The following is a 24,948-nucleotide window of genomic DNA, read 5'->3' on the forward strand; positions in this document are numbered from 1 at the left end:
TAGTGCTTAGGCGAAGCCCTGCGCGGATCACTTCACCATCACCGTCACCACGCCGTCGTGCTGGCGAAACTCTCCCTCGACACTTTGCTGGATCAAGAGTTCGAGGGACGTCAGCGAGCTGAACGCGTGCAGAACTTGGAGGTGCCGTACGTTCGGTACTTGATCAGTTGAATCGAGAAGACGTTCGACTACATCAACCGCGTTAAACTAAAGCTTCCGCTTTTGTTCTATGAGGGTATGTGGACACACTCTCCCCCTCTCATTGCTATGCATCTCCTAGATAGATCTTGCATGATCATAGGATTTTTTTTGAAATTGCATGCTACGTTCCCCAACAGTGGCATCCGAGCCAGGTCTATGCGTAGATGATATGCACGAGTAGAACACAAAGAGTTGTGGGCGATGATAGTCATACTTCTTACCACCAACGTCTTATTTTGATTCAGCGGTATTGTTGGATGAAGCGGCCCGGACCAACCTTACAAGACCACGTTCATGAGACCGGTTCCACTGACACACATGCAACTTGCTTAACGTTCGATGACGATTTGTATTGTGAGTTATGTGTTTTGGTGACCGAAGATTGTTCGGAGTCCCGGATGAGATCATGGACATGACGAGGAGTCTCGAAATGGTCGAGAGGTAAAGATTGATATATTAGACGATAGTATTCGGACACCGGAAGTGTTTCGGAATGTATCGGGTACATATCGGAGTACCGGGGGGAATGATGCGGCTTGAAGCTACGTCAGTATTTCCCCAATGAGGAAGGGATGATGCACCACAACAGCGGTAGGTATTTCACTCAGTGATGAGACCAAGGTTATCGAACCAGTAGGAGAATTAAGCAAGACAACGTAAACAGCCCCTGCACACAAATAACAAATACTCGCAACCCCACGTGTAAGAGGGGTTGTCAATCCCTTTCGGGTAGCGGCGCCCAAGATAGGCAAACGGACGTGAGAGAGTTGTAAATATTGATAGATCGAACGACAAATAAAATAAAGTACAGCAAAGTATTTTTGTATTTTTGGTTTAATAGATCTGAAAATAAAAAAGCAAATAAAAAAGATCGCAAAGGCAAATAATATGAGAAAGAGATCCGGGGGCCGTAGGTTTCACTAGTGGCTTCTCTCAAGAAAATAGCAATCGGTGGGTAAACAAATTACTGTTGGGAAATTGATAGAACTTCAAATAATCATGACGATATCCAGGCAATGATCATTATATAGGCATCACGTCCAAGATTAGTAGACCGACTCCTACCTGCATCTACTACTATTACTCCACACATCGACCGCTATCCAGCATGCATCTAGTGTATTAAGTGCATGGAGAAACGGAGTAATGCAATAAGAATGATGACATGATGTAGACAAGATCTATTTATGTAGAAATAGACCCCATCGTTTTATCCTTAGTAGCAACGATACATACGTGTCGGTTCCCCTTTGTCACTGGGATCAAGCACCGTAAGATCGAACCCACTACAAAGCACCTCTTCCCATTGCAAGATAAATAGATCAAGTTGACAAAAAAAAACCAAATATCGAAGATGAAATACGAGGCTACAAGCAATCATGCATATAAGAGATCAAAGAAGACTCAAATAATTTTCATGGATAAAAATATAGATCTGATCATAAACTCAAAGTTCATCGGATCTAAAAAACACACCGCAAAAACAGTTACATCATATGGATCTCCAAGAGACCATTGTATTGATAATCAAAAGAGAGAGAGAGAGGAAGCCATCTAGCTACTAACTACGGACCCGTAGGTCTACAAAGAAGTACTCACGCATCATCGGAGAGGCACCAATGGAAGTGGTGAACCCCTCCGTGATGGTGTCTAGATTGAATCTGGTGGTTCTGGACTTTGCGGCGGCTGGAATTGATTTTCGTCGACTCCCCTAGGGTTTCTGGAATATTGGGGTATTTATAGAGCAAAGAGTCGGTTCAGGGGGCACCCGAGGTGGGCACAACCCACCAGGGCGTGCCTGGGCCTCCTGGCGCGCCCTGGTGGGTTGTGCTCCCCTCGGAGCACCCCCCAGGCACTTCTTCGACCCACTTGATGTCTTCTGGTCCAAAAAAAATCTCCAAAAAGTTTCACTGCGTTTGGACTCCGTTTGGTATTGATTTCCTGCGATGTAAAAAACATGCAGAAAACAACAACGGGCACTTGGCACTATGTCAATAGGTTAGTACCAAAAAAATGATATAAAATGACTATAAAACATCCAAGAATGATAACATAATAGCATGGAACAATAAAAAAATTATAGATATGTTGGAGACGTATCAGGGGTTACCGGACCCCCCCGGGGGGAAGATATGGGCCATAGGAGGGAGGCAAGCCAGCCCACAAGGGGTGGCGCGTCCCCCCCCCCCCCCATGGGGAGTCCGAATTGGACTAGGGGAGGGGGCGCGGCCCCCTTTTCCTTCTCCTCCTCCCTCTCCTTCCCCCTTTCCCCTTCTGGTAAAAGGGAAAGGGGGGCCGAATTGGAGTAGGGGTCCAAGTGGGACTCCTCCCACTTGGCGCGCCCTAGGCCGGCCTCCTCCCCTCTCCCTCCTTTATATATGGGGCAGGGGGGCACCTCTAAGGCACATCAACTGTTCTTAGCCGTGTGCGGTGCCCCCTCCACCGTTTACTCCCCCGGTCATATTGTCGTAGTTCTTACGCGAAGCCCTGCGCGGATCACTTCACCATCACCGTCACCACGCCGTCGTGCTGACGAAACTCTCCCTCACACTTTGCTGGATCAAGAGTTCGAGGGACGTCATCGAGCTGAACGCGTGCAGAACTCGGAGGTGTTGTACGTTCGGTACTTGATTGGTTGAATCGAGAAGACGTTCGACTACATCAACCGTGTTAAACTAACGCTTCTGCTTTCGGTCTACGAGGGTACGTGGACACACTCTCCCCCTCTCGTTGCTATGCATGTCCTAGATAGATCTTGCGTGATCGTAGGAATTTTTTTGAAATTGCATGCTACGTTCTCCAACAGGGCCAAGAATGACCAAATTTACACCTCTCACCTCAAGGGGTGCCCTTGTTATTTTCTAGGACCCCTTGGCTTAGCCCCATGGGTATTGTGGTCATCCGCACTCACTTGAATCAACTCAAAGGGAGGGGAACACCCCCTCCAAGGGACCGTAAAAGGCTCAGGGTTGGGTAACGGGTTTGAGGGACCTTGTAAGGCACAGATTGTCAGGAGAAGGGGAGTTTTGAAAGTGGGCGCATCCTTGACACTCCGTGAGCGAAGAATTTATCCCGATGCCTCTCCTAACTCATGAGTAGGTCATGCTTCACAAGGTGACCACACTTTGTTTAAGAAACGTCAATGTGTCAACTTTGTTGGTGTACGTACAAAGACCTTCGTTGTAAGGCCCCTGTACACACCCTGCTAGCTTTGTGTTTGAGTGCTAACAGTGAGATGCGCCTTACTCTTATGTTGTTTCCACAACAAAAATAGTTTAGATGCAGTGGTTGTGGTTGCTCCCGTCGGGATATTGGTGCCATCTACCTCGACCCCCTTCAACCTCACCTCTCAGTGGACTTCTTAGTCTGGTGGCCAACGGTTGGTCAGCTGCCCATCGGGTTTGTCCCAAGACGACTTGGATTGAGAGGCGACTATATCTATAGGGTATGGTGGGTGTATTTTGTCGTGTGCGGGATCCAAGTGATAGTGTTCCGTAACCAGGCAAAACTCAGCCCCGACGATGTCGATGCGAGTGGGAGACACTCTCGAACGTCATTTCCCTTCTTAGAAGCACCACAATGGATTTGGGCCACTCTACCTCTGGCTCCTGGTGAAAACACTTGGTCCGGTTTGTCGGACAAAGCGACATGGACGCTTTAGCATCATTCCCTCTTCTTGAAGGCATCATCACGGGACCCTTGGTTGCTCCTAGTTATTCACTGTGGAGCGATGACATTGCTCTTGGCGTGGCATGGCTTGCCGTGGTGGTCATGCTCAGAGTCCTTTTTTTCTTCTTAGCGGTCTGGTTTCCTCAGTTATCATTTTGTGTTATAGGGTGAGCGTCCTGTTGTTTAATAGGTCGGCGCCCTTTGAACCAATGCGAGGGAGTCCCCTTGAGCGATGGAGGGATGGCATTATGACGAAGTCATGCCCATTTTTGGAAGCAGGCGAAGGTCATTTCCTCTAGTATTCGCCTACTCCCGCCTAGGCACTGAATTCGCTTCAACAAAACCTTGGTAGTTTTTCAGCTTGTGATTCTTTCATTATTTGCTTGTTGGTGGTATTTTTGAATTGTTCTCCTCAAATCTTGTATCAGTTCAGCTGTTTAGGCCTGAGTAATTTAAAACCGGGTGTATGTCTTCTTTTATACAAAAAAAAATCTTCCAGCCCCCTCTTCCCCTTCCCCACTCCATTAATTTTTCTTTTTAAAAAAGAAATGGAAATTATTTCAAAATCTAATGATTAGAATAGCGGCAGATAATAAGGATCCGCACAAAAGAGTTGCATAGCTTAATAACATCATAATGACATGCATCATTAACCATTGAGATTGTAGAGCAGGTACTAGTATCGTGGATTGCTGCATTTTCAGTTAAAAGAACGTTCTCATCATGTTTCGGCCCATGGTTCACGTAATGACTCACATGATCGAGAAGTGTATGTTAGGTTTATGTAGGTGCAGAGGGCGGTCACCCTGCAAGAACTCATCCCATTCATTTCCTTAACTTGTGTAGTGTCCATGATAAGGTAGACCAAATAATAAATGCCACACGTGTGGCATGAAGCACTCTGGCTTGATGTTTTTACAACTAAAGTTGGCATCCGAAAAGAAAAAATAACCCCCCCCCCCCTCAAAAAAATTGAAACATGCCATCTGAAAAGAAAGTTGCCATTCTTGACAACTAAAGTTGTCATCCTCCTGTGACTAAACTTGCCATAAAAACGTTCGGAATTGCCATGTGTTCGTGCCACACGTATAAAACTTATCATTGTCTGAAGCTAGAGAAGAGAAAACCTCACACACATGATGATACGGAGCTTCAATACCTCACACTTATTTACAGAAAAACAAGCGTAGAACCATGCAATCAGAATAATTCAGACGCTGCATTTTGTCTGCGAAATGCTTCGCGTTTGAAACTGAAACAAATATAACGACATAGTTTGCTTTGAATTAATCATCCCGTGTACAGCCTCAGCTTGGAGCGTATTGTCTCTCGGCATATCGGGCATCTGTCGAGGTTCTCCCCACACTCCCTGCAACACTGTCGTTCGTACACAAACAATAAAAAATATGAAGAAAAAAACACACACATTTCCATGTTTCATACTCCCTCCGTTTCAAAATAGTGACTCAACTTTGTACTAACTTTAGTATCAAGTTAGTATAAAGTTGAGTCATTTATTTTGAAACAGAAGGAGTAGAAAAGAAAATGCATCTCAACATTTGCTTAGATAAATGAATTCCAATGTCTTACCATGTGGCCACAGCCAAATGCTAGATCCTTGGCATTGGTCAGGCAGATTGGGCACACCTGCATGGAGATTGATTTATCAGTCAGTTTGTTCAAGAAGGGGGCATGAATCATCGACCCTCCATGCATGATCATCACAATTGACAAGAGAAACAAGACTTGTAATTCCGAGCAGTTTGCTGAACCTGATCCTCTCTTGGCTCCGCCGCGGCGGCGTTCGCGCTGCTAGCTTCCAGCCTCAACGACGAGGGCTGCCTCTGCGCAGACGCCGGCAGCGGAGGCGGGGCCGGGACGACCCTCTTGGCCTTGCCCGTGGACCGGCCCAGGATGCCGAGCTCCATGGTGGCCTTGTACTGGATGGGCACCTCCATGAGCGCCGCCAGCGCGAACGCCGACTCCTTCTGCTGCAGCGTCGCGTTCCTCGACATGATCGACGTGAAGTTCACAAACTGCGCATGCACCATTGTTGTTAGTTAACATGTGAGTAGAGCTGCATTGTGATTCGTCTTCGGAGATTGGATCAACGAAGAGGGCTACAACTCCCTCAATCTCTGTTTTCGAATTTGAGTGATGACCTGGAAGTTGTCGAAGGCGCGCGCGGGGAGCTTGTCGTCGAACTTCTGCATGTCCTCCCACGGGCCATCCCCGACCCCGACCAGCACGATGGACAAGGGATACGAACTGCGGATTCAAGCTTTTGTGTCAGGTTTATTTTTTCTCAAATGGTGATCCTCCCTTACACCGCGCGTGCGCGCCAAACTGTCGATGATCACCTGGCCATGACAATGGAGTCCACGGTTCTTCTCTCCTGCGGGCTCAGATCGCCCTCACTGGTATCCACACTCCTAGTGACCTGCAGCGCCGTGATGAAGTTGTTAAGACAAATCAAGAAGCGCCTGTTGCTGCATAAGGTTTTGGATTCAGTTGAGGGACCTGGCCGTCGGCGACGATGACGAGGACATGGTACTGGCCTCCGGTCCTGTCCACGATGTCGACGGCGGCCTCCACGATCGGCGCGAAGGACGTCGGCCCTGAGTACAGACAATCGCGCATTGTTCATTCAGCAACGCAGGAGGATTTCCAGAGCTCGGGACGGACTGACAGGGGTTTGGTCGTCGGAGGTCACCTGATAGCCTGAGGTGCGGCACGACGTTCCGGTAGCAGGCCAGCACCTCCTCGAAGCCGTGGCACGGCGAGTTGTCCGGGTGGAAGCTGAAGACGTTGTAGTCGTGCGTGGTCGCTGCAAACAAGAGCACAAGAAGTAAATGGAACGGACTCGTCCTTGCCGTCGGTCGGTGTAATAAGGAGTGAAAGGTGGGCTCCGGCTGGCTCACCGTCGCCGAAGCCAAAGCAGGGGATGAGGTTGTCCTCGTCGAAGGACGCGAGCGTCTTGCCGATGATGCTGATGGCCGCCTCGTAAGGGTTGGGCGCGTCGCCCAGCTTGTGCAGGCTCTGCCCGTTGAACGATCGCTTCCCTGTCCATTCGTTGCTCTTGGTGAAGTCCACCCCGAGGATGAGGTTGGACGACTCGAGGCCCTGATCGCGCAGCGCCGAAGCCACCTGAGAAATCAAAGCTAACCAAGTCAGGCAGGAGATGAAGATGAAGCGAGGAAGAATCGCGTGAGATGAAGATGGCCCATCATCAATCACCTGGTCGAGGGAGGTGTAGGTGTCCGGTATGTACGAGTACTTCTTGGACAGCATCGCCCTCCGCCGCTGCTCGCCGGCTCCTCCACGGCCGTAGCCCGACGGCTCAGCGCTCCTCGACGTCGTCGTCCTCCCCGCCTGGGCCGCTCTCCGCCGGTGGCCGCCCAACAGCGCGCTCAACACCCCGCCCATTTTTTCTCGGAAGCGACCGCGATCGACGGCAGGGGACGGCCGCTAGAAATACCATGCGAGGAGGACACGGCCTCCTCCTCTCGTTCTTTCTCCGAAGTCGCAGCAAAGATCACACGGAGAAGCAAGGCACGACCATGGAACTGGACCAAGGTTGTTGTATCATGGACGATGATGCGTCAAGCAAGGCAAGGATTTTGCAGCGAAGCTTCTTGAGACCTTCGTCGATCGAATTTCCGCTCTTTATTCCGTGTCTCAGGAACGTCCGTGATCTTTAAGGAACTTGTCGCTAAATGTTCGGTTTCTTTCCGGTAATTCGCTGCTATGCTTTGCGAGTGAGTGCTAAAGTAGCGGATTCCTGCGTGTCAGCGTGTTTCTTTCTGCCATGTCTAGTCAGGAAGGAAGACAACCTGGTATACCGCGAATCTTTGTGGTCAGAAAATAGTGCAGACAAGCTCATCGTCATTCTAAAGATGCGTTTGGATCATGTCCGTTGTGTGTCGCTGAAGTGCTAGTCGGACCTTCTTGTTTTCTTTCTTGCAACCTCAGAAAAATGAAAGTGTATTACACTTAAAAGACATTTTTTTTGCAATCTCCAATACGCATCCTCAAACCATGTGCAACTGTCCAGACCACGTAGTTCGAACGTGTTTTACGATCCGATACGATTTTGTATCGGTTCGCTCGGTGGTTCGGACGTCCATTTTCCCCGTAAACAGAACCTTCATTTTCATTTGCGATCCAACCTCGAGCAAAATGAAAGTCTGTTATAGTTAGGGCATCTCCAACACGCACCCTCAAACGTCTCGCAACCGACCAGACCGCACGGTCCGAACATGTTTGCTATCCAGCGTGGTCATGTATCGGTCCGCTCCGTGGGTCCATTTTCTCGTAAACCGAAAGCAAATTAGGGGCAGGGCTTTGCGGGCGTCCGGGGCACTGCCACGCAAGCGTCCAACGCTCCCTCAATCATGTCGCTCTGCCCTCAATCATGCCGCTCTCGAGCGGCCGCCCCGCGTTGACGCCGGCCTAGAGCGGACATGACCTCTCACTAGCACTGGTATTGAAGCGGCTCCCCGGCCGAGGGCATCACCCGCACCGCGTCTATGGTGTTTGCGCCTGTTCAATGCTGGGAGATGTTTACTTTTTGGTGTCTATGCCTGTTCAAAACTCATCGTCAATATAGTTAGGGCATTGACACACCCGAACGCTTGGTCTCACCGGCATCCACTATTTAAAGGCGGTCACACCTGGCGTACACCACAGCACAACCCATCCTGTCCACTTCGTTCTCCCGTGCACCACATCCGCCAAGATAGTGATCGGAAACGCGTTGTGGGAGAGTCTCTCGACGGAGCAGAAGCATGAGGTAGCCGCCCTTGCGGCCGTCTAGCTGAGCTGTCGTGCCAAGCGGATAGAGGCCGACATGCCAGCCAGCTCTCCAAGGGTCTCCGACGATGACCCCAAGATGGAGACGTGCTCCTATGACGACTCCACGCCGCAATTCATGTCGGTGGATGCCGGCTTTGATGATGGAGCAGGCGCAGGCGCACTTCAATGCTGCCAGGGCGGAGGAGGAGCCGACGCCGGTGCCTATGTCGATGTTCCGGCAAGCGTAGGAGGAACAACGGTACAACTTGTTCCTTATCGAGCAGCACCGGCTGACGGAGGGCCAAATCTACAGCGAGCGAGCGAGCGAGCAAGCCTTGGCAGTCATGGCCGTTGCAAACCCTAATTTCATCTACAAGGAGCAAGCGCTCTACGAGGCCGCCCACACTCACGCCGCCACTCGCAACGTAGAGGTGGCATACCCGGGCGCGGAGTTGGAGTTGGCGCAGCAGGCGATCACGATCGAGAACGCCGCCAGCTGTGCGTCGCCAAACAACGATTGGCCGCGCCAGTGGGTGCCCACCCTGTCCACTTCCATTGTGGACCTCACATCCAGCGGCGACGGATAGGTCACGGACTCCAACAAGGAGGAGTAGAGCATGGGGCGGCGAGGCCTCGAGTCCCAAATAGGCTGATTCGTCTCCCATGTTCTACTCTTCCTTGCCGGCGAACCTTCACTTCGCGGGTCTTATCTCTGCCACCCATGGAGACGGCGAGATGGACCCGGTGAAAGGGACAAACAAGGACGTGGGGCACGGGCGCCGTCGTAGGTTAGGTTTAGATCCGATCGTTTTTATTGAAAAATGTCAAAAATGTAATGAATGTGCTCTGGTTTAAATAAAATTGTCTCGTTTGCATGTATTTAGTTGAAATCCAATTTGAAATGTACGTGGCTAAAGTTGGATCGCCGGCTCTCGCTGCGGACGGATATAGTGTCCGGTTTAAGGGCCATTGGAGATACCTAAGTTAGTATCTTGTTTCCCACAAAAATCGTTGCTCACATAAATTTCAAATGGTATTCCAGATTGCTCAGATGAAAGCCTATTACAGTAAAGTTAGAATCTTGTTTTCTCATCTAGGTCCGACTAGCTCTTAGTATCGACTACCACCGTATACTTCTGTTCTGTTTTACCAGTTTCTTCGTATTTTAACCATGATTTTAACTAATGAAATATAGATTATATGTAGCAAAAATATATCCTTGTAAACTATGATCAAATATGAATCTATATATTTGATGCCATACATTAACATTTTGCTAATTATATATGTGATCAAAGATTGACCAAACTACAACACAGATTAATAAGCCGAAGGTTTGTGGATGAGAATTAACTAAGGGTGCGTTTGGACCCCATTCTAGTTTAGGCAAGGCTAGCCTTGCCGATGGAGGCTAGCCGATTTGGCTCGCTCACTGAACAGAAGAAAAGTTTGGAAACCGCTGGTAATGAGGCAAGCTAGCTCAGGAACCAAATCCATCTCTTCTTTGATGTGCCAGGCTAAGCGAGTGCTTGCCGGATAACCAAACGCCCCCTAAGTCTAATATAGCTCTTACACCATTTGATTTTACATGGAGATTCATGTGGATTTTTTTTGTTAATAAAATGGTATTGGACTATGCGTGTTTCATGAGAATTATATTACTAAACATAGGCAGAGGAGTCATGGATTTTTATGCACGCGCGGATCTGTCCACTCCTTATTAATCACCCCCGCCTTTGAATTTAGGGTGTGGATGCTATTAGACCTGTTCAAAAAAAAATCAACCTTGAATATAAAAAATAGCCTATTGCCAAGAACAATTGCTCCCACTAGATACCGCTACATTCATTACAACCACCACACATGCAAAGCTATTTTTTGTTCTTGTAATCTTTTATTACCAACACCTGCATTATTTTTTCTCTTCTTAAGTACTTTAGTTATCACCCTAAAAAAGTACTTTGGTTATCTTCTTGCATTATATCCTGGTTCTAGAGAGTCTAGGCATAGTAAAAGTTAAGCCCACAACAGTTGCGTAAGTGGCATATGAAACCTGAGAGATTAGAAAACCTATCTAAAAAATGTTTTTTCTGTCCCTGAAATGGTGTTTTTTCTGAGAACTCCAACAATGCAGAAAGTGGTATCTGGCACTGGATTAATAGGTTAGTACAATAAAATAATATAAGTTTGTGCCGAACCATGCATTGATGTAAAAGTAGCATGAACATGGAATTTTTTTTTATAGATACGTTTGAGGCGTGTCGATCACATGTTAATATGTATCAACGGTTTTTCTATAGGAAAGATGTGCTATAAAAAAAGGAGTTATACAAATGATGAAGAGTGGGGATTGTTGACGAACACATATCATAGAATTCCTCAACACCTTCTACCAAACCCCTTGAAGAACCCCCAAGATATGCATGTTGCTGTAAAATCAACCCGGAGTTCTCAAGATTAGTCCGGGGCGGCTAGGTCGAACCATTTTGTAACATGAGTATTTTCTGGATAAACCGTAGAGCTCTGGCACTGGAATTTTTGTGCGGTCCAGAATGGGAACGTAATGAGCATAATTTGGGGGCCATGTAAAATGCCAGCTTTCTTATGTAAGGAGGGCATCAACCTGATATGCCTTCTTTACCCTTGATGACCACCTTGAGCTCCCATTCTTTTCCTCTAGAGCCAACCATTATTTGATTTGAATGAGAGAAAACAAAGAGGAACCAAACGTTTGTGACTCGACCAAGGCAATCTTGAATCCCCTTTGAGTTCTTCGTTCCACTTGTTACTATTTAGTTTCTAGGGAACCATAGATGGTCATAGTCAACCGGAAGCTTCCGTATTTGTGGATTAGCTCCGGGAATTTTGTGAATGTTTTAGTCCCCGTCGAGGTCTAACCTTAGTGATTGAGCTCTCGAAGCTCAAGGAGGAATCTAGTCATGAAATTAGAGCCCCCTTCCCCTACACAAACATGGATTGAACTTCAGGATATATTACTTCAGTTTCGTGCCTTGTGGCTACTTCATTCTCAGCTTACTTCTTGCTTATTTCTTTACCAACTTGTTAATGTTATTTATATCTAGTTGCGCTTTGGGGAACATACAATTCCTGAATCTACGAAATTAACTAAGAAAGTTAAGTTTTATACTTGCATATTCACCATCATAAAAAGTACCACATGATTAGAACAAGCCCTTCCACTCAACCTATGCGAAGGCCGCAACACAGAGAGGTCCAATCATGTAAGCTCATTTCTAAGCGAGGTCCGTGAAGCCCCAAACTTTGGCCCACCTAAAACCAACCAACCCAATTCGTACGAAAAAAAACTTGTCCAAAAAACATGTGTTTATTTTAATAAATTTTGGAAGTATTTCCAAAGAAACAAATTAATACATTAAAAATGATTATGTACCTAAAAATATACTCCCTTCGTCCCATAATATAAGAGCATTTTTGACACTACTAGTGTCAAAAACTCTAGTGTCAAAAACTCTCTTATATAGAGGGAGCACGTTTTTTGCGGGGTCTAAAAATAAACGTTCATATATTAAAAAAAAACATGCATTTCATATTTAAAACTGTTCACCAGATGTATTTTTTTAATCTTGCATTTGATAATAGTTGTTCATGTGTGCTACAATATTCTTTAACTATTTTTAAAATAATAATTTCTACGTATTATTAAAAACACAAAAATAGAAAAGGAAGAAGGAAAACACAACAAACATAAAAGAAAAAGGGGAAACTGAAAAGAGAGCAAAAAAGAAGCAGAGAAAAAGGTGTCCAGAAGTTATTGGGCCGGCCCACCCCGTCGGCATCGGTCCCGGTCCTGTTGCCGTTCCCCCCATCGAGGCATCGACTGAAGCAAACGCCGCCGCCGCCGGCCGCTGCCTCCACGACTGGCCTAGCCACCCGGCGCCCGCCTCCACAACTCCCCGGGCGACGTCAGCCTGCCCCGCCTCGCCAGTCGTCCTCCCCTTGCTTCACAGCCCACATCCCCCGTTCAGCCGTCCTCGCTCTGGCACGGCCTCGTCCCGCGGCGGCGCCTGAGTCCGAACTTGGCGCCCTCCGAGCACGAGTAGTCTTGACGTCTTGTTCATTTCTGCCGGCGGGCACCGATTGGGACGTCCTGAATACCTGAACCCCACTGCTAAACGCCATCGAGGTCTGATGGCGCAGGCTTCGGCCGCGGCGGCGCTGCGCCGCTTGCGGCGTCCCCGCGATCCATCCGCGGCATTCCTCTCCTCGCTCTTACATTCTTGCTTCCTCTCATCCACCTCCGCTTACTCTCCGGTAGCGCTGCACGGGCCGAAGCCGCCAGCCGCGGCCGGCTCTTCCATCACCAGCAGTGCCTGCAGCAGCAGCACGTGCAGTCGGTTCGACTCCTACCGGCGGCAGTCTGCAGCGGCTGCGACTACGACGAGAGCCCTGCACCACGCTCCGAGGTAGAAGTTCTCGCATCACGCGCCTCTCTAGTTTTCTCTTAGCCATTGACTGTCCTAACAAAGCCGCCCTCGTCTGTCTCGCAGCTCTGACGGCTCAAGTGAGAGTACACCCACCTCGCAGTCTCAACTCTTACATTTCATCAAATCCACATTTGGGACACTCGAAGGTAATATCAACCATTTCAATCGCAAGTCGTAACATACTGCAATATCATATCCCATGCCGTGCCATTTTGTGGAACTATATGTTCTTGTTGATAGTTTGGGTGCTCTCGTTATAGTGTCTGCCCACACAGCTTTGCTGGTTATGGTGGAGAAGCATGCTCTTCTTAATTCTCACCTGCCATTTACAAACCCACAAAGGGGATGGTTATTTTCAATAAATTTCGTAATGCTTGATGAAAAGGATGCTCTTGAGTTTTCACTATTGTGCAACACTCCAGGAGTCTTGTGGTATTTCATCATTTGTTCATCACATTTGTGTGACAAAACTACATAGGATGAAAGCCACAAGAAGTACTGTACACAGTTACAAATAGTTTTCCAAGAATACGATTGCAGTGATTTTTTTTTAACTTCTTCTGAAAGATGACATGGACTTGCATGTGATACAAATGACATAACAAGGATAATTTTGGCTATTCCTAGATGTAAGTAATGAACGTAAATATGTAATGCACGGTCCTTTTCTTCAGTGGTTATTGCTGTCTGTTAATTCTTGCTTAACTGTTGTGATGCAGAAAAAAATCATTGTTGGTTGAATGCCGTGAATGGCATTTGGAAAACCTTTAATCAAGAAGGAATATATCTTGTTCTATTGTATCAGTCACATGAAACATTAGACGGGGACAGCAAACATTCAGCTGCATTTAGAAAATTGAAATATCTTCATCAGAGGTAGTTGTGTAAAATCTGGCTGCTTTGTGATCTGACAAAAGTCTCAAATTTCTCTATTGTCTTATTATCTGTTCATTGTAGGTACCCGCATCTAAATGTTTTTGCTATGCAATATGGGAGTGGTATTAGTTCCTTAGCTACTCAAAGCCAAGCAGTTCGTACAATAATGGAGGAATACATTACATTTCCTATCTTGTTGTCAGACAAAGACTTTACCAATGTGAGGCAAATATCCTTGCAATTTTCCTGCCACTAGAGAAGTTCAGAAATGTTTTGTGATCATTGGCCATGCAGTTCATATATAGGATGCATACACTATCTTTTTATTCTGTCTTCACTGGGAGAATCCAAGTACCAGTATATTTTTCAAATACGCTATGGATATACATTGAGATGGTCCATTTTGATATCGTTAGACAGGTTTAATTTATCACATTAAAGAAGCGAAACACAACTTCATACAATGGGAATACAATGCAATGCCAAGCACAACGGAATATGTGGCAAACAAATTTTGTAGATCTATATGGATTTAATTAATGCATGCTTGATTGAAACATGGTTTGTCTGTTTGATGACTTTTCAGATGGCGAATGGTGCTTGCTACTTGCTATTTGAAGGTTCTAAGGATCATATAATCTTCACAAAATTGGATGGGGACCCTGAGCTCATGATCAGGGGTAAGCTTTAGATAGCATTAGCTATTTATTTTATGCTATTATTGTTAGCTTGCTTGTGCACATTTGTTGCACTTAAGATTCTCTAGAATGTTGCTCGGCAAATTGGTTGCTCCTCACATATGCTAATTTTCTAAAACCTCCTATTTGTTATAAATGCAGGCATGGAAGGATTTAGTGCATTGAGTGCAGAACCTATTGAAAATGTTGTAGAATCAGGAGTTCCGTGGCAGAAAGAAGAGGTTGTCAAAGAGCCATATGTAGGTTCTCTCAGAAACTTGTTACTTTATCATCCAGGTACTTGGTTGCGGCTTCTTCCCTCGTGCAACTTATTTTACTAAACATCAATTTTGCAGGCCAACCAGAAAATCTAACACTGGAACTAAATACGATGTTTTGTAAAATCTAATGTTCTACAGGTGGCCTATCAATTGATGAGGACGGTGATCGCATTTTTATCTCTGATAGTAACCACCATAGAATCATCATTAGCAACGGTGATGGGGTGATTTTGGACTGTGTAAGCATGAGTTGCTGTTTCCCTTGGGTTCTAAGTTTACTCATATGGTTTGAAGGCCTGCAAATTCAGTGTAATGAATTGATATTTACTTTACAGATTGGATCCTCCCCAGGTTTTGAGGATGGTGAATTTGAATCTGCCAAGTTATTGCACCCTGCTGCATCATTTTATCATGCCGCTGAAGATTGTCTATATATAGTAGATTCGGAGGTAATTATCCATAATGGCTTGCCTCAGTTTACTCGGTTTGACAAGTATGTCCTTTTCACTGGCTACTGAGATCTCATACAGGTAATAGAGCTATAATAACCCATAAGGCCATAAGGTGGTCGTCACAAGTTTTAGGTGTCAATTAAAGTTTTTCTGCTGTTCCTTTGTCTTGTACATGCAAAAAATTATAACTAACCACAACAATCATGAATCGTCAATCATGTATCAAAGATTTTTTTACTAGCTTTTCTTATTCTTTTGCAGAATCATGCAGTTAGAAAAGCAGATTTTGGAAGAAGGTTTCTGGAGACAGTTTATCCAGTCTTCAATAAAAAAGGAAGTGGTGTCTGGAGTTGGATTATTGATAAGCTTGGTTTGACAAAGGAAGACGCTTCAAAGAAAGATGATGCTTCAAACATTCAAGATTTCGACGCTGACTCAGTAGTGTTTCCATGGCATTTGCTCAAAATTTCCGAGGACGATTTATTAGTAGCAGATCGCAGGTATGTGCCTCTATTCATCTCCTCCATCTTGTCCTTTCGCAATATCAAACTGATTTAGTGGTAGATTTTTGCATAATGCTTCAGTTGGATGGTTTCATCGCCTGAGATCTGACTTATCTCATGAATTGTTTTGCACTGTTGTAGCTGTAATTCATTTTTGGGTTTTACATGTTGTAAATCTGCACAGCTCAACCTGATTCTCAGGTTCAGTTTGATTTTGACACTGAAGCTCAATGATATTTATGTAAACTTTAACTGTCATTTTCTCTTGAATACTTACCTAATTGCATGCGGGAGCTACGTGCACCGGGCTGCCCTTTTTTTTACTTACCTAATTGCATGTCATTGTGTGCTTAACTGTCAATTTGATGCATGTGTGAGAAAACATAAGCTATTAATGGAATAAAAGTGTGTTCCACTATTCCATCAATGTCATTCGATGTATATTGCTTAATTCTATCCTATGTTCTGTTATTGTTTCGGTATACACATAAGTACCGCGGGTCAACTGTGGCTGGCTTTAGTTTGGGACATTACAAACCTAACTAGCTGTGTGGCAATCTTCTTAGTTCTTATACTGTTGCTGCTTTCCAGCTTTGAAACATCATGGATCCTGAGCATGTCAACTGGTGAAAAAAAGAATATTGTAAGAGGTTAGTACAAATTCTTTTGTTACACATGTTGGAGTTATTTATTTACAGCTCATTGAGGAGTTAAAGTGATGCGAAGGTAGAGCTGAAGCAATGGAGTTGTGTCAGCAAATGATTGATGAGAGGCATGCTCTCCTTAAAGATATACACATCAATGGGTCATCAGGTGATAAAGGACATTCTAATCTACTGGAGAAGATCCCTTGCAATGAACTTGTATCATCAATTTCAAGATTCCGGAAATGCATTGTCTTCTGTGATACAGGTTGATCTATAAGCTGTTAGTGCTTTCATTTAGAGTCAGACCGTACCACAAATAATTTGAATTCCTTTTCTTTGTCTTGAAGATGGTCAAAGGGTTCAGAAGCATGACTTGGATACCAAAGAAACCTCGAATATTCATTTTACAAATGTTGGGGTTCTAGGGTTACCATATTGGTTTGTTTGCCGTCTTGAGAAAGTATCTACCTGGTGAGCTTTTGGTTCTCCATTTATCTTCAACATGTTTGCAGTGAGCATAGAAATTTATCTGCTGCTGACAAAAGTCTGCGTGCTGCATGGATTCATTATTCCTTTCTCACTGTTTTGAAATGAATGGCAGGGGACATTCAGCTGGACAATTTCAAGATCACAACCGTAAAGTAAATGTGCTCCCTGGTAATTTAACAGAAGCTGTTTTGTCATGATAGTAGTTTTTGCATCTGTGCCATATATGACCATGGGTGACTTCCCCTCCAATTTTGAAGCCTTTAATTGAAAATTATAGCTTAGTTTGAGCACGACACTACTGTTTCCCCACTTTTGGCTCTGGGTAACTATGATACTGTGTGGTCTTCAATACTGCAGCACATAAAACTTATTACTGCCGAAGAAGGGCATCATTTTTTATATTCATTACCTCTGCTTTCCACATTCCTTGTAACTTGCTGTGCCTTCAGTTTCAAATGATTTTGAGTTGACAACACAGGTTAAAAAAGGAGTGTCGAATCCTGTAGTGCATCTGCACAATACATAAGCTCCAAATTTGAAATTAACTTTACGGTTCAGATAACCATGTGGATTACTGAAGTGACTCCATTACATAAATTGAAGGGGCACTGCCATATGAGATTCGGTTTAAGATAGCTGTTTAACTGGTGGATTCAACTTAACAGGAAGATGCAACATCAAGGTCTCTGTAGACATCCCAGTTGATACTGAGCTTGCCACACCTTTGGTTGAGAGCTGTATTTGGCGCCAAGTAAGGGGATCTGGTGCTGGGATTTCTGAATCTGACGCACAAGATACAACATCTGAGAAGGTAAAGCACTTGTCCGGTTCGCAACATCTTTATGCATTGTGAATTTTGAGTATCGAAGTTACTACAAACCTAGCTGGCGATATGCTAGTGCTCGAGTCTGAATTGCTAATGCACATGCTATCAGGTTGGTATAGCACAGCAATGGTATGATGAAATAGACAACCTAGCATTTTCTGAAGCTGCAGAGGAACCTGCTGTGATTAAAGGTGATGATAAACCCGCAGATGAAAGTCACCAAGACCAGAAAAGCGTGCATTTCACCTGTGCAGTTAACGTCAGCCCTGGGTCATGCGAGGTGCGATTCTTACCTCTATTAAAACAAGACAATCTTCCTGTGTTATATGGAGCGAAATCACTTGAAAGAAAGAATCAAAGACCATGACACTGTTATTGCTCCTGCAGCTGGTGGCCTCTGCTGCATTGTACCTAAGGGTCGACCGAACGAAAGCGGACCATGAGGACCAGAAAGCAGTGATCAAGAGGATCCTCCAGTGCCAGGGGCATGAGGAGCACGTGGGTGTCGAGCTCCTGACGGAGAATCACAGAGACGCGAGGGATCTAGTCATCATGAAGCCGGTTCATCTCAGGCTGAGAATGGAGTGCGCCGATCACCCTGCTGGAACCACCAACAAGGAGACCATCAGCACCGAGTCCAGTCTCGAGATCAGCATCACTTTAGAGTAGCCATTTCAATTCCATTCAGGACTCCGATAGTGCACACTACATGCGTAGGGTAGAATGATTTGTTCGTAAGCGACCTAATCCTGGGTATTTTGTCACTAGACAAAGATGTTCAACCCATTTCAGGCAGTCTTGTAGTTGCCCTGTCTTCAGAAACACATGGCTTGGAGATGAACAGAGCTTCAGACATAGCGAGGATTAATGAAACATTGCAGACACTTGTCTGAGAATCGAGGAGGTCCTCTTATTCAAGGGATTTTCAAAGAAATTTCGGATGATTTTATCCGTGGTATTTTTTAAAATTAAGACACATGGGTTGTTTGATTCGCATAATTTCGATCCATATGATTTTTCCTAAGATATTCATTTGAACTATATCTGGTAGGAATTTTTTTCATTGACTAGATAATTGTCTGTGTGTTGTAATGGGGTATAAATATTGAGAAATGTTAACTAACGAATGTTCGCTGGAGGGAGGTCCAGCCTGCACAACCATGTGATGGGAATCAAACGGATGGCATTTGAAAAAAATATGTGTTTGCTGGCAAATTTATTTGTACACACGGCAAGTTTTCCTATTTGCCATGGCAAGTCCTTAAGCGCATTTACAACCAGACCTCCCATACTCGTCCCAGATGCCCGGGCGGGCTGCCTGGTCATTGCTCGGATGATTTTCGGCCACCCAACCTGGCTCCCCACACCTACCTCAAACGTCTGGGCTGGCCGGCACTCTCCATACTCGGCTCATATCTAGGGCGGATATGAGGACGCCCGGACGTGGGCTCCATGTCAGACTGACCGCAATGGCCCACACGGTCACACAAATAGATCGCTGGTTCGACGAGCGCCTCCATCGCTCCACGCCGCGTGGGCCGCTCTGGCATGTCGCCCGAGGGAGCAAGGTCGTCTATTTTAGCCGGACGACGGCCGCCCAACCCTACCCCGCACCATTTCTTCCCCTTTCTCCTCTTCGCCGCCGCTACTTCCGACCTGTCTGCCGCTAGCGATGCCGAGGCACCGGATCACCACCCACGCCATTCTCACTCCGGAGCGACGGCTGCGGCTGCTGGATTCGGGCCAGGCGTGCCGCTCGTTTCGCTGTCCGACTACCTTCGGATTCACCGGAGGAGAAGGGGTAGCAGTTGCTCGGGGCGGAGCAGGACCCCCAGCCCTTGAAGGAGGAGGAGGCGGAGCCAGCTGCGCGCTTCACCATGGAGGAGGCCTATGTGGGGGGTCAACTAGCGCTTCATCCGACAGCAGAGGGCGGAGATCGATGAGCTCTACGCCTAGTTTGTCTGACGATGAGCCGGAGCTGCCGCAGTTGCCATCTACCCTGAGCCGGGCACGAAGATCGTGGACATCTCCGACAATGAGTAGATAGAACACCCACCTAGTACGCAGTTTTTAATCTGCATGTCTTGTATGGATTTGAGGTTTCAAATTGAGGTACAGGAATGCAACAGACTTTTTTGTGCGATGTCCGGTCATTGTCACGGATGCGTCTGAGCGCGTCCACAGACTTTTGGGGGTAGATTTTGATACTTATGATTGTAGATGCTCTAACAAATGCATGCCATTTTTAGTCGTTTCACATGGCGTTGGCAATTTTACTCCTAGTGAACGTTCCCCAAACATTGTGGTCACAAATATTCTAATTCGTTAGTCTGTGATTCACCTATGCATATTAATATGATTTTATAAGTAACTATTTATCAAATGCTACCTGTATTACCTACCTAAATAATTTTTAAGATTTTATTTAATAATCACTTATTTGGAAAGAACTTATGACTTATACCGAATAAAAATAGTTTTATTTAGTAAGTCAATGAAATATGAGACAATTAAGATGTAAAAGGATAGAGATAATAGGAAAAAATTTAAAATGGAGGGGGGGGGGGGGGGGGGGGGATGCAGTAAGGTTGGATTAAGCGTTTTGCATCACAAAAATGAAGTCTGCTCTAAGTAGTATAGATAAAGATTCCAACTTTTTGAAGAAAAAATTGAATATATTTTCTTTTTAAAAAGAGGATTACCTCGAGCCTTTGCATCGAGTGATGCACACAGTCATTTTTATTGCATTATTCAACAAGGTCTTACAAAATAAATGCGTAGATCACTCCGAAGCCACCTTCTTGGCGAAAATTGTCGCTCTACTAACAAGATTGATGATGTGCCCTTATCGCGCGCCACACGCTCCAAGAAATCCGATGGCCCCACCAAGCCGTCCGCCGGCTAGCCAGGAGCACCAACCGGTCCAGCAGACCCTCAGCATGAACCGCATGGGCACGCTATAGAATCTGTCGCCGCGTTCTTCACATTCTCATCTTCAGGAGCAATTAATGCAATGATCTTGCCAGACCCTTCTGCCGTCGACGCCACCACGACGCCGCACAGCGCCTACCTCCTGGACGTGTCCATCGACCGGTATCCAGCTTCGAGACTCCGCTGCACCTTGCCGCCAAGACTCGTCGTCAATATTGTAGATGGCACGCCGCTCCACCTTGGTCACCTCATGACAAGCATACGGAGACCTGCGCCTAGTCACCACACCAAACACTTGTTCGTCTAGCTGGTGTACAACCCCAAAGATGATGCCCCATGGGGTGACGACGCAGGAACCTCACCATCATCTGATCCGGAAAGCCCGAATCTGGGGTTTCCTCCGGGGCACACACAGAACGCGAATTGCCCCACAACGCCTCCAACGAGGTAATGATGCATGCGGGCGCCGCCATTGACGGTTCTGGCCGAGGCCGAACCAAGCGTTCGCTGGCAAATTCGTACCCATCCCCAACTGGACCACCAGTTTAACCTCCTCCATCATCGAGCACGCCCATGGGTGACGTCTGCCGCCAAAAAATCGCATGACCGGAGCCGCACCGCAGCTCAGAACCGCCGCCCGCCTGGGTGAGCCATCGACGACGGAGGGGCCATCAGCGATGCGCCGCCGACGCCGGACGGCGCACACATCAAGGACACCCGCATGGATCTCCACCGCAACCGCATCCCGGAGCTGTGGTGGAGAAAGGCCCTGCCACCGCCATCATCCCCTCCCCAGGCTTTGCCCAGCGGAGCTCCGCCGGCGGCGAGGAGAGGAGCGGTGGCCGCTCGAAGCCCTAGACCATATTGGGAGGGACGAGATCAGGAAGAAGGAGATCGGGAGGAAGGGGTTTGAAGAGAAGGGTGGTGGCGGCTCGAGGAGGGAGGAGATGAGATGTTCGTCAACCTCACAACAGTTGTACTACGATAATCCAACAACCTGAGAGATTGAATAAATATCTATGGTACTCAATCATGATGGATTTGGCTTGGCAATCCTACTTTTATTTATTGCATTTCGAGGCTTCTCTGAATCACACAGGCTCTACCGTGCATATCTTATGGGACACATGCAAAACCGTGGTATTGCTAAAAAGATGTAAAATCGTGGTGAATCTGGAGTACTTGGGTGTGCGCTAGAAAATAATCACGAGCACTCGTCCGCAGTAAACGCCGTAAAAAGCACACGCAATTTTTACGGTGTGTTATGTCCAAATAATCCAAATTTGGCACTTTGTAAGTGCCTAGGTGAGGCAGTGCAAGGTGATCGCTGGTCGAGTCAAGGCGGGAATGTATTAAACAAGTCAAGTAGTGTCGAGTGGGCCGTGTAGCAGGCGTAGACCGGTGGGCCGTGTAATCTCTTGTGGGCTGGCGTGAGATATATAAGCCAGTGTGTAAGACAACTGTAGCATCGAATTTGAAATAAAATCACTCTGAGCCTCTCATTCCCCTCTTCTTATCCTGTCTTCTACCTCGCGCTCCTCTCTTCTCCCTCGAATTGCCCCGACCCTCTCTGATCTCCCCAGCTACCTCACCGCCGGCGACTCCCTGGCTCCGTGGTCGTGACAATCTGGTATTAGAGCTGCCGCTCCGCCCGCGCCCAATTTTTTTTTCGAATCATACCCAGCAAATCCGAGGCGACGGTCGCGGATCACCCTAGGGTTTGATCTGCATAAATCCTGACCTGAGGTGGATTGATTTGAAGAAATCCGCGACGACGACGACCTTCAAGGCCAACCCGCAGACGCGTTTCATCGCGGACGAGATGGAGGTGTTCTAGGAGCGGATGCTCAAGGAGTTCGCCGACCTGCACGCCGCGCCGGGGAAGTGGGAAGCCGTGGAAGGCATCTGCGCTCAGCTTGAGGCTCTCGACGCCATGCTATCCGAGCAGTCTGCTGATGACCCACAAGTATAGGGGATCAATCGTAGTCCTTTCGATAAGTAAGAGTGTCGAACCCAACGAGGAGCAGAAGGAAATGACAAGCGGTTTTCAGCAAGGTAATGTCTGCAAGCACTGAAATTATAAGTAACGAGTAGTTTAATAGCAAGATAATTTGTAACGAGCAAGTAACGGCAATGGTAACAAAAGTGCAGCAAGGTAGCCCAATCATTTTGAGGCAAAGGACAGGTCAAAACGGTCTCTTATGGTAAGCAAAGCGTTCTTGAGGATACACGGGAATTTAATCTAGTCACTTTCATCATGTTGGTTTGATTTATGTACGCTACTTTGATAATTTGATATGTGGGTGGACCAGTGCTTAGGTGATGTTCTTACTTGAACAAACCCCCTACTTATGATTAACCCCCTCGCAAGCATCCGCAACTACGAGAAAAATATTAAGACAAAATCTAACCATAGCATTAAACTTTTGGATCCAAATCAGTCTCTTACAGAATAGTGCATAAATTAGGGTTTAAGCTTCTGTCAATCTCGGAACCTATCATCAAATAACTACTTCACAATGCATTCCCTTAGGCCCAAATATGGTGAAGTGTTATGTCGACGTTCACATGACACCACTAAGGGAATCACAACATACATACCGTCAAAATATCGAACACATATCAAGTTCACATGATTACTTGCAACAAGATTTCTCCCGTGACCTCAAGAACAAAAGTAACTACTCACAAATGATAATCATGCTCAAGATCAGAGGGGTATTAAATAGCATAATGGATCTGAACATATAATATTTCATCAAATAAACCATATAGTAATCAACTACAAGATGTAATCAACACTACTAGTCACCCACAAGCACCAATCTATAGTTCCGGTACAAAGATTGAACACAAGAGATGAACTAGGGTTTGAGATGAGATAGTGTTGTTGAAGATGTTAATGGAGATTGCCCTCCCCAAGATGGGAGAGTTGTTGGTGATGATGACGACGATGATTTTCCCCTCCGAGAGGGAAGTTCCCCTGGCTGAATCGCTCCGCCGGAGGGCAAAAGTACTCCTACCGAAGTTCCGCCTCGAGACGGCGACGCTTCATCCCGAAAGTCCTCCCCTTATTTTTTTCTAGGTCAAAATGACTTATATACCAGAAGAAGGGCACCGGAGGTGGGCCGAGGAGGGCACAACCCACCAGGGCGCGCCTGGGCTCCCTGGCGCGCCCAGGTGGGTTGTGCCCACCTGGTGGGCCTCCTCTGGTACTTATTTGCCCCAATAATTCTTATTTATTGCATAAAAATTCCTCATGAAGTTTCATCTCACTTGGAGTTGAACAGAATAGGTAGGCTGACGTAGCTTTTTCAGGTCCAGATTTCCAGCTGCCAGAATTCTCCCTCTTTGTGTGAACCTTGCATATTATGAGAGAAAAGGCATTAGAATTACTCCAAAAAGCATTATTATACATAAAAACATCATAAATAACAGTAGGAAAACATGATGCAAAATGGACGTATCATCTCCCGCAAGCTTAGACCCCGCTTGTGAAGAAAATATGCCCTAGAGGCAATAATAAAGCTGTTATTTATATTTCCTTATATCATGATAAATGTTTATTATTAATGCTAGAATTTTATTAACCGGAAACTTAGTACATGTGTGAATACATAGACAAAACAGAGTGTCCCTAGTATGCCTCTACTTGACTAGCTCGTTAATCAAAGATGGTTAAGTTTCCTGACCATAGACATGTGTTGTCATTTGATGAACGGGATCATATCATTAGGAGAATGATGTGATGGACAAGACCCATCCGTTAGCTTAGCATGTTGATCGTTCAGTTTTATTGCTATTGCTTTCTTCATGACTTATACATATTCCTTTGACTATGAGGTTATGCAACTCCCGAATACCGGAGGAACACCTTGTGTGCTATCAAACATCACAACGTAACTGGGTCATTATAAAGATGCTCTACAGGTGTCTCCGAAGGTGTTTTTCGGGTTGGCATAGATCGAGATTAGGATTTGTCACTCCGAGTATCGGACAGGTATCTCTGGGCCCTCTCGGTAATGCACATCACTATAAGCCTTACAAGCAATGTGACTAATGAGTTAGTTGGCGAGATGATGTATTACAGAACAAGTAAAGAGACTTGCCAGTAACGAGATTGAGCTAGGTATGAT

The 24,948-nt window shown here is 46.1% G+C and overlaps 2 protein-coding genes across 3 annotated transcripts; one reads left to right on the forward strand and one right to left on the reverse strand.

The window, feature by feature from the left end:
* Positions 1-4,988: 4,988 nt before the first annotated feature.
* On the reverse strand, positions 4,989-7,664 carry LOC123165462 (E3 ubiquitin-protein ligase RGLG4). 2 transcript variants are annotated; one of them, XM_044583112.1, is made up of 9 exons: positions 7,108-7,656; positions 6,792-7,017; positions 6,584-6,697; positions 6,391-6,488; positions 6,231-6,310; positions 6,033-6,138; positions 5,643-5,906; positions 5,461-5,517; positions 4,989-5,247 (listed from the first exon to the last, which is right to left on the reverse strand). In XM_044583112.1, the coding sequence occupies exons 1-9, from the start codon at positions 7,294-7,296 to the stop codon at positions 5,161-5,163; spliced, it is 1,221 nt and encodes a 406-aa protein (XP_044439047.1). In that variant the 5' UTR covers positions 7,297-7,656; the 3' UTR covers positions 4,989-5,160. The 2 variants fall into 2 exon arrangements, with proteins under 2 accessions (XP_044439047.1, XP_044439046.1); XM_044583111.1 differs by having other exon boundaries at positions 6,792-7,664.
* Positions 7,665-12,479: 4,815 nt separating this feature from the next.
* LOC123167828 (uncharacterized) lies at positions 12,480-18,853 on the forward strand. The gene is made up of 16 exons (XM_044585689.1): positions 12,480-13,109; positions 13,194-13,276; positions 13,850-14,006; positions 14,088-14,226; positions 14,593-14,686; positions 14,846-14,980; positions 15,103-15,203; positions 15,300-15,413; positions 15,678-15,916; positions 16,511-16,569; positions 16,646-16,831; positions 16,914-17,037; positions 17,168-17,223; positions 17,721-17,866; positions 17,991-18,161; positions 18,269-18,853. The coding sequence occupies exons 1-16, from the start codon at positions 12,835-12,837 to the stop codon at positions 18,548-18,550; spliced, it is 2,361 nt and encodes a 786-aa protein (XP_044441624.1). The 5' UTR covers positions 12,480-12,834; the 3' UTR covers positions 18,551-18,853.
* Positions 18,854-24,948: the final 6,095 nt, after the last annotated feature.

This window comes from Triticum aestivum, chromosome 7D, assembly GCF_018294505.1.
Source record: "Triticum aestivum cultivar Chinese Spring chromosome 7D, IWGSC CS RefSeq v2.1, whole genome shotgun sequence".
Taxonomy (NCBI): Eukaryota; Viridiplantae; Streptophyta; class Magnoliopsida; order Poales; family Poaceae; genus Triticum; species Triticum aestivum.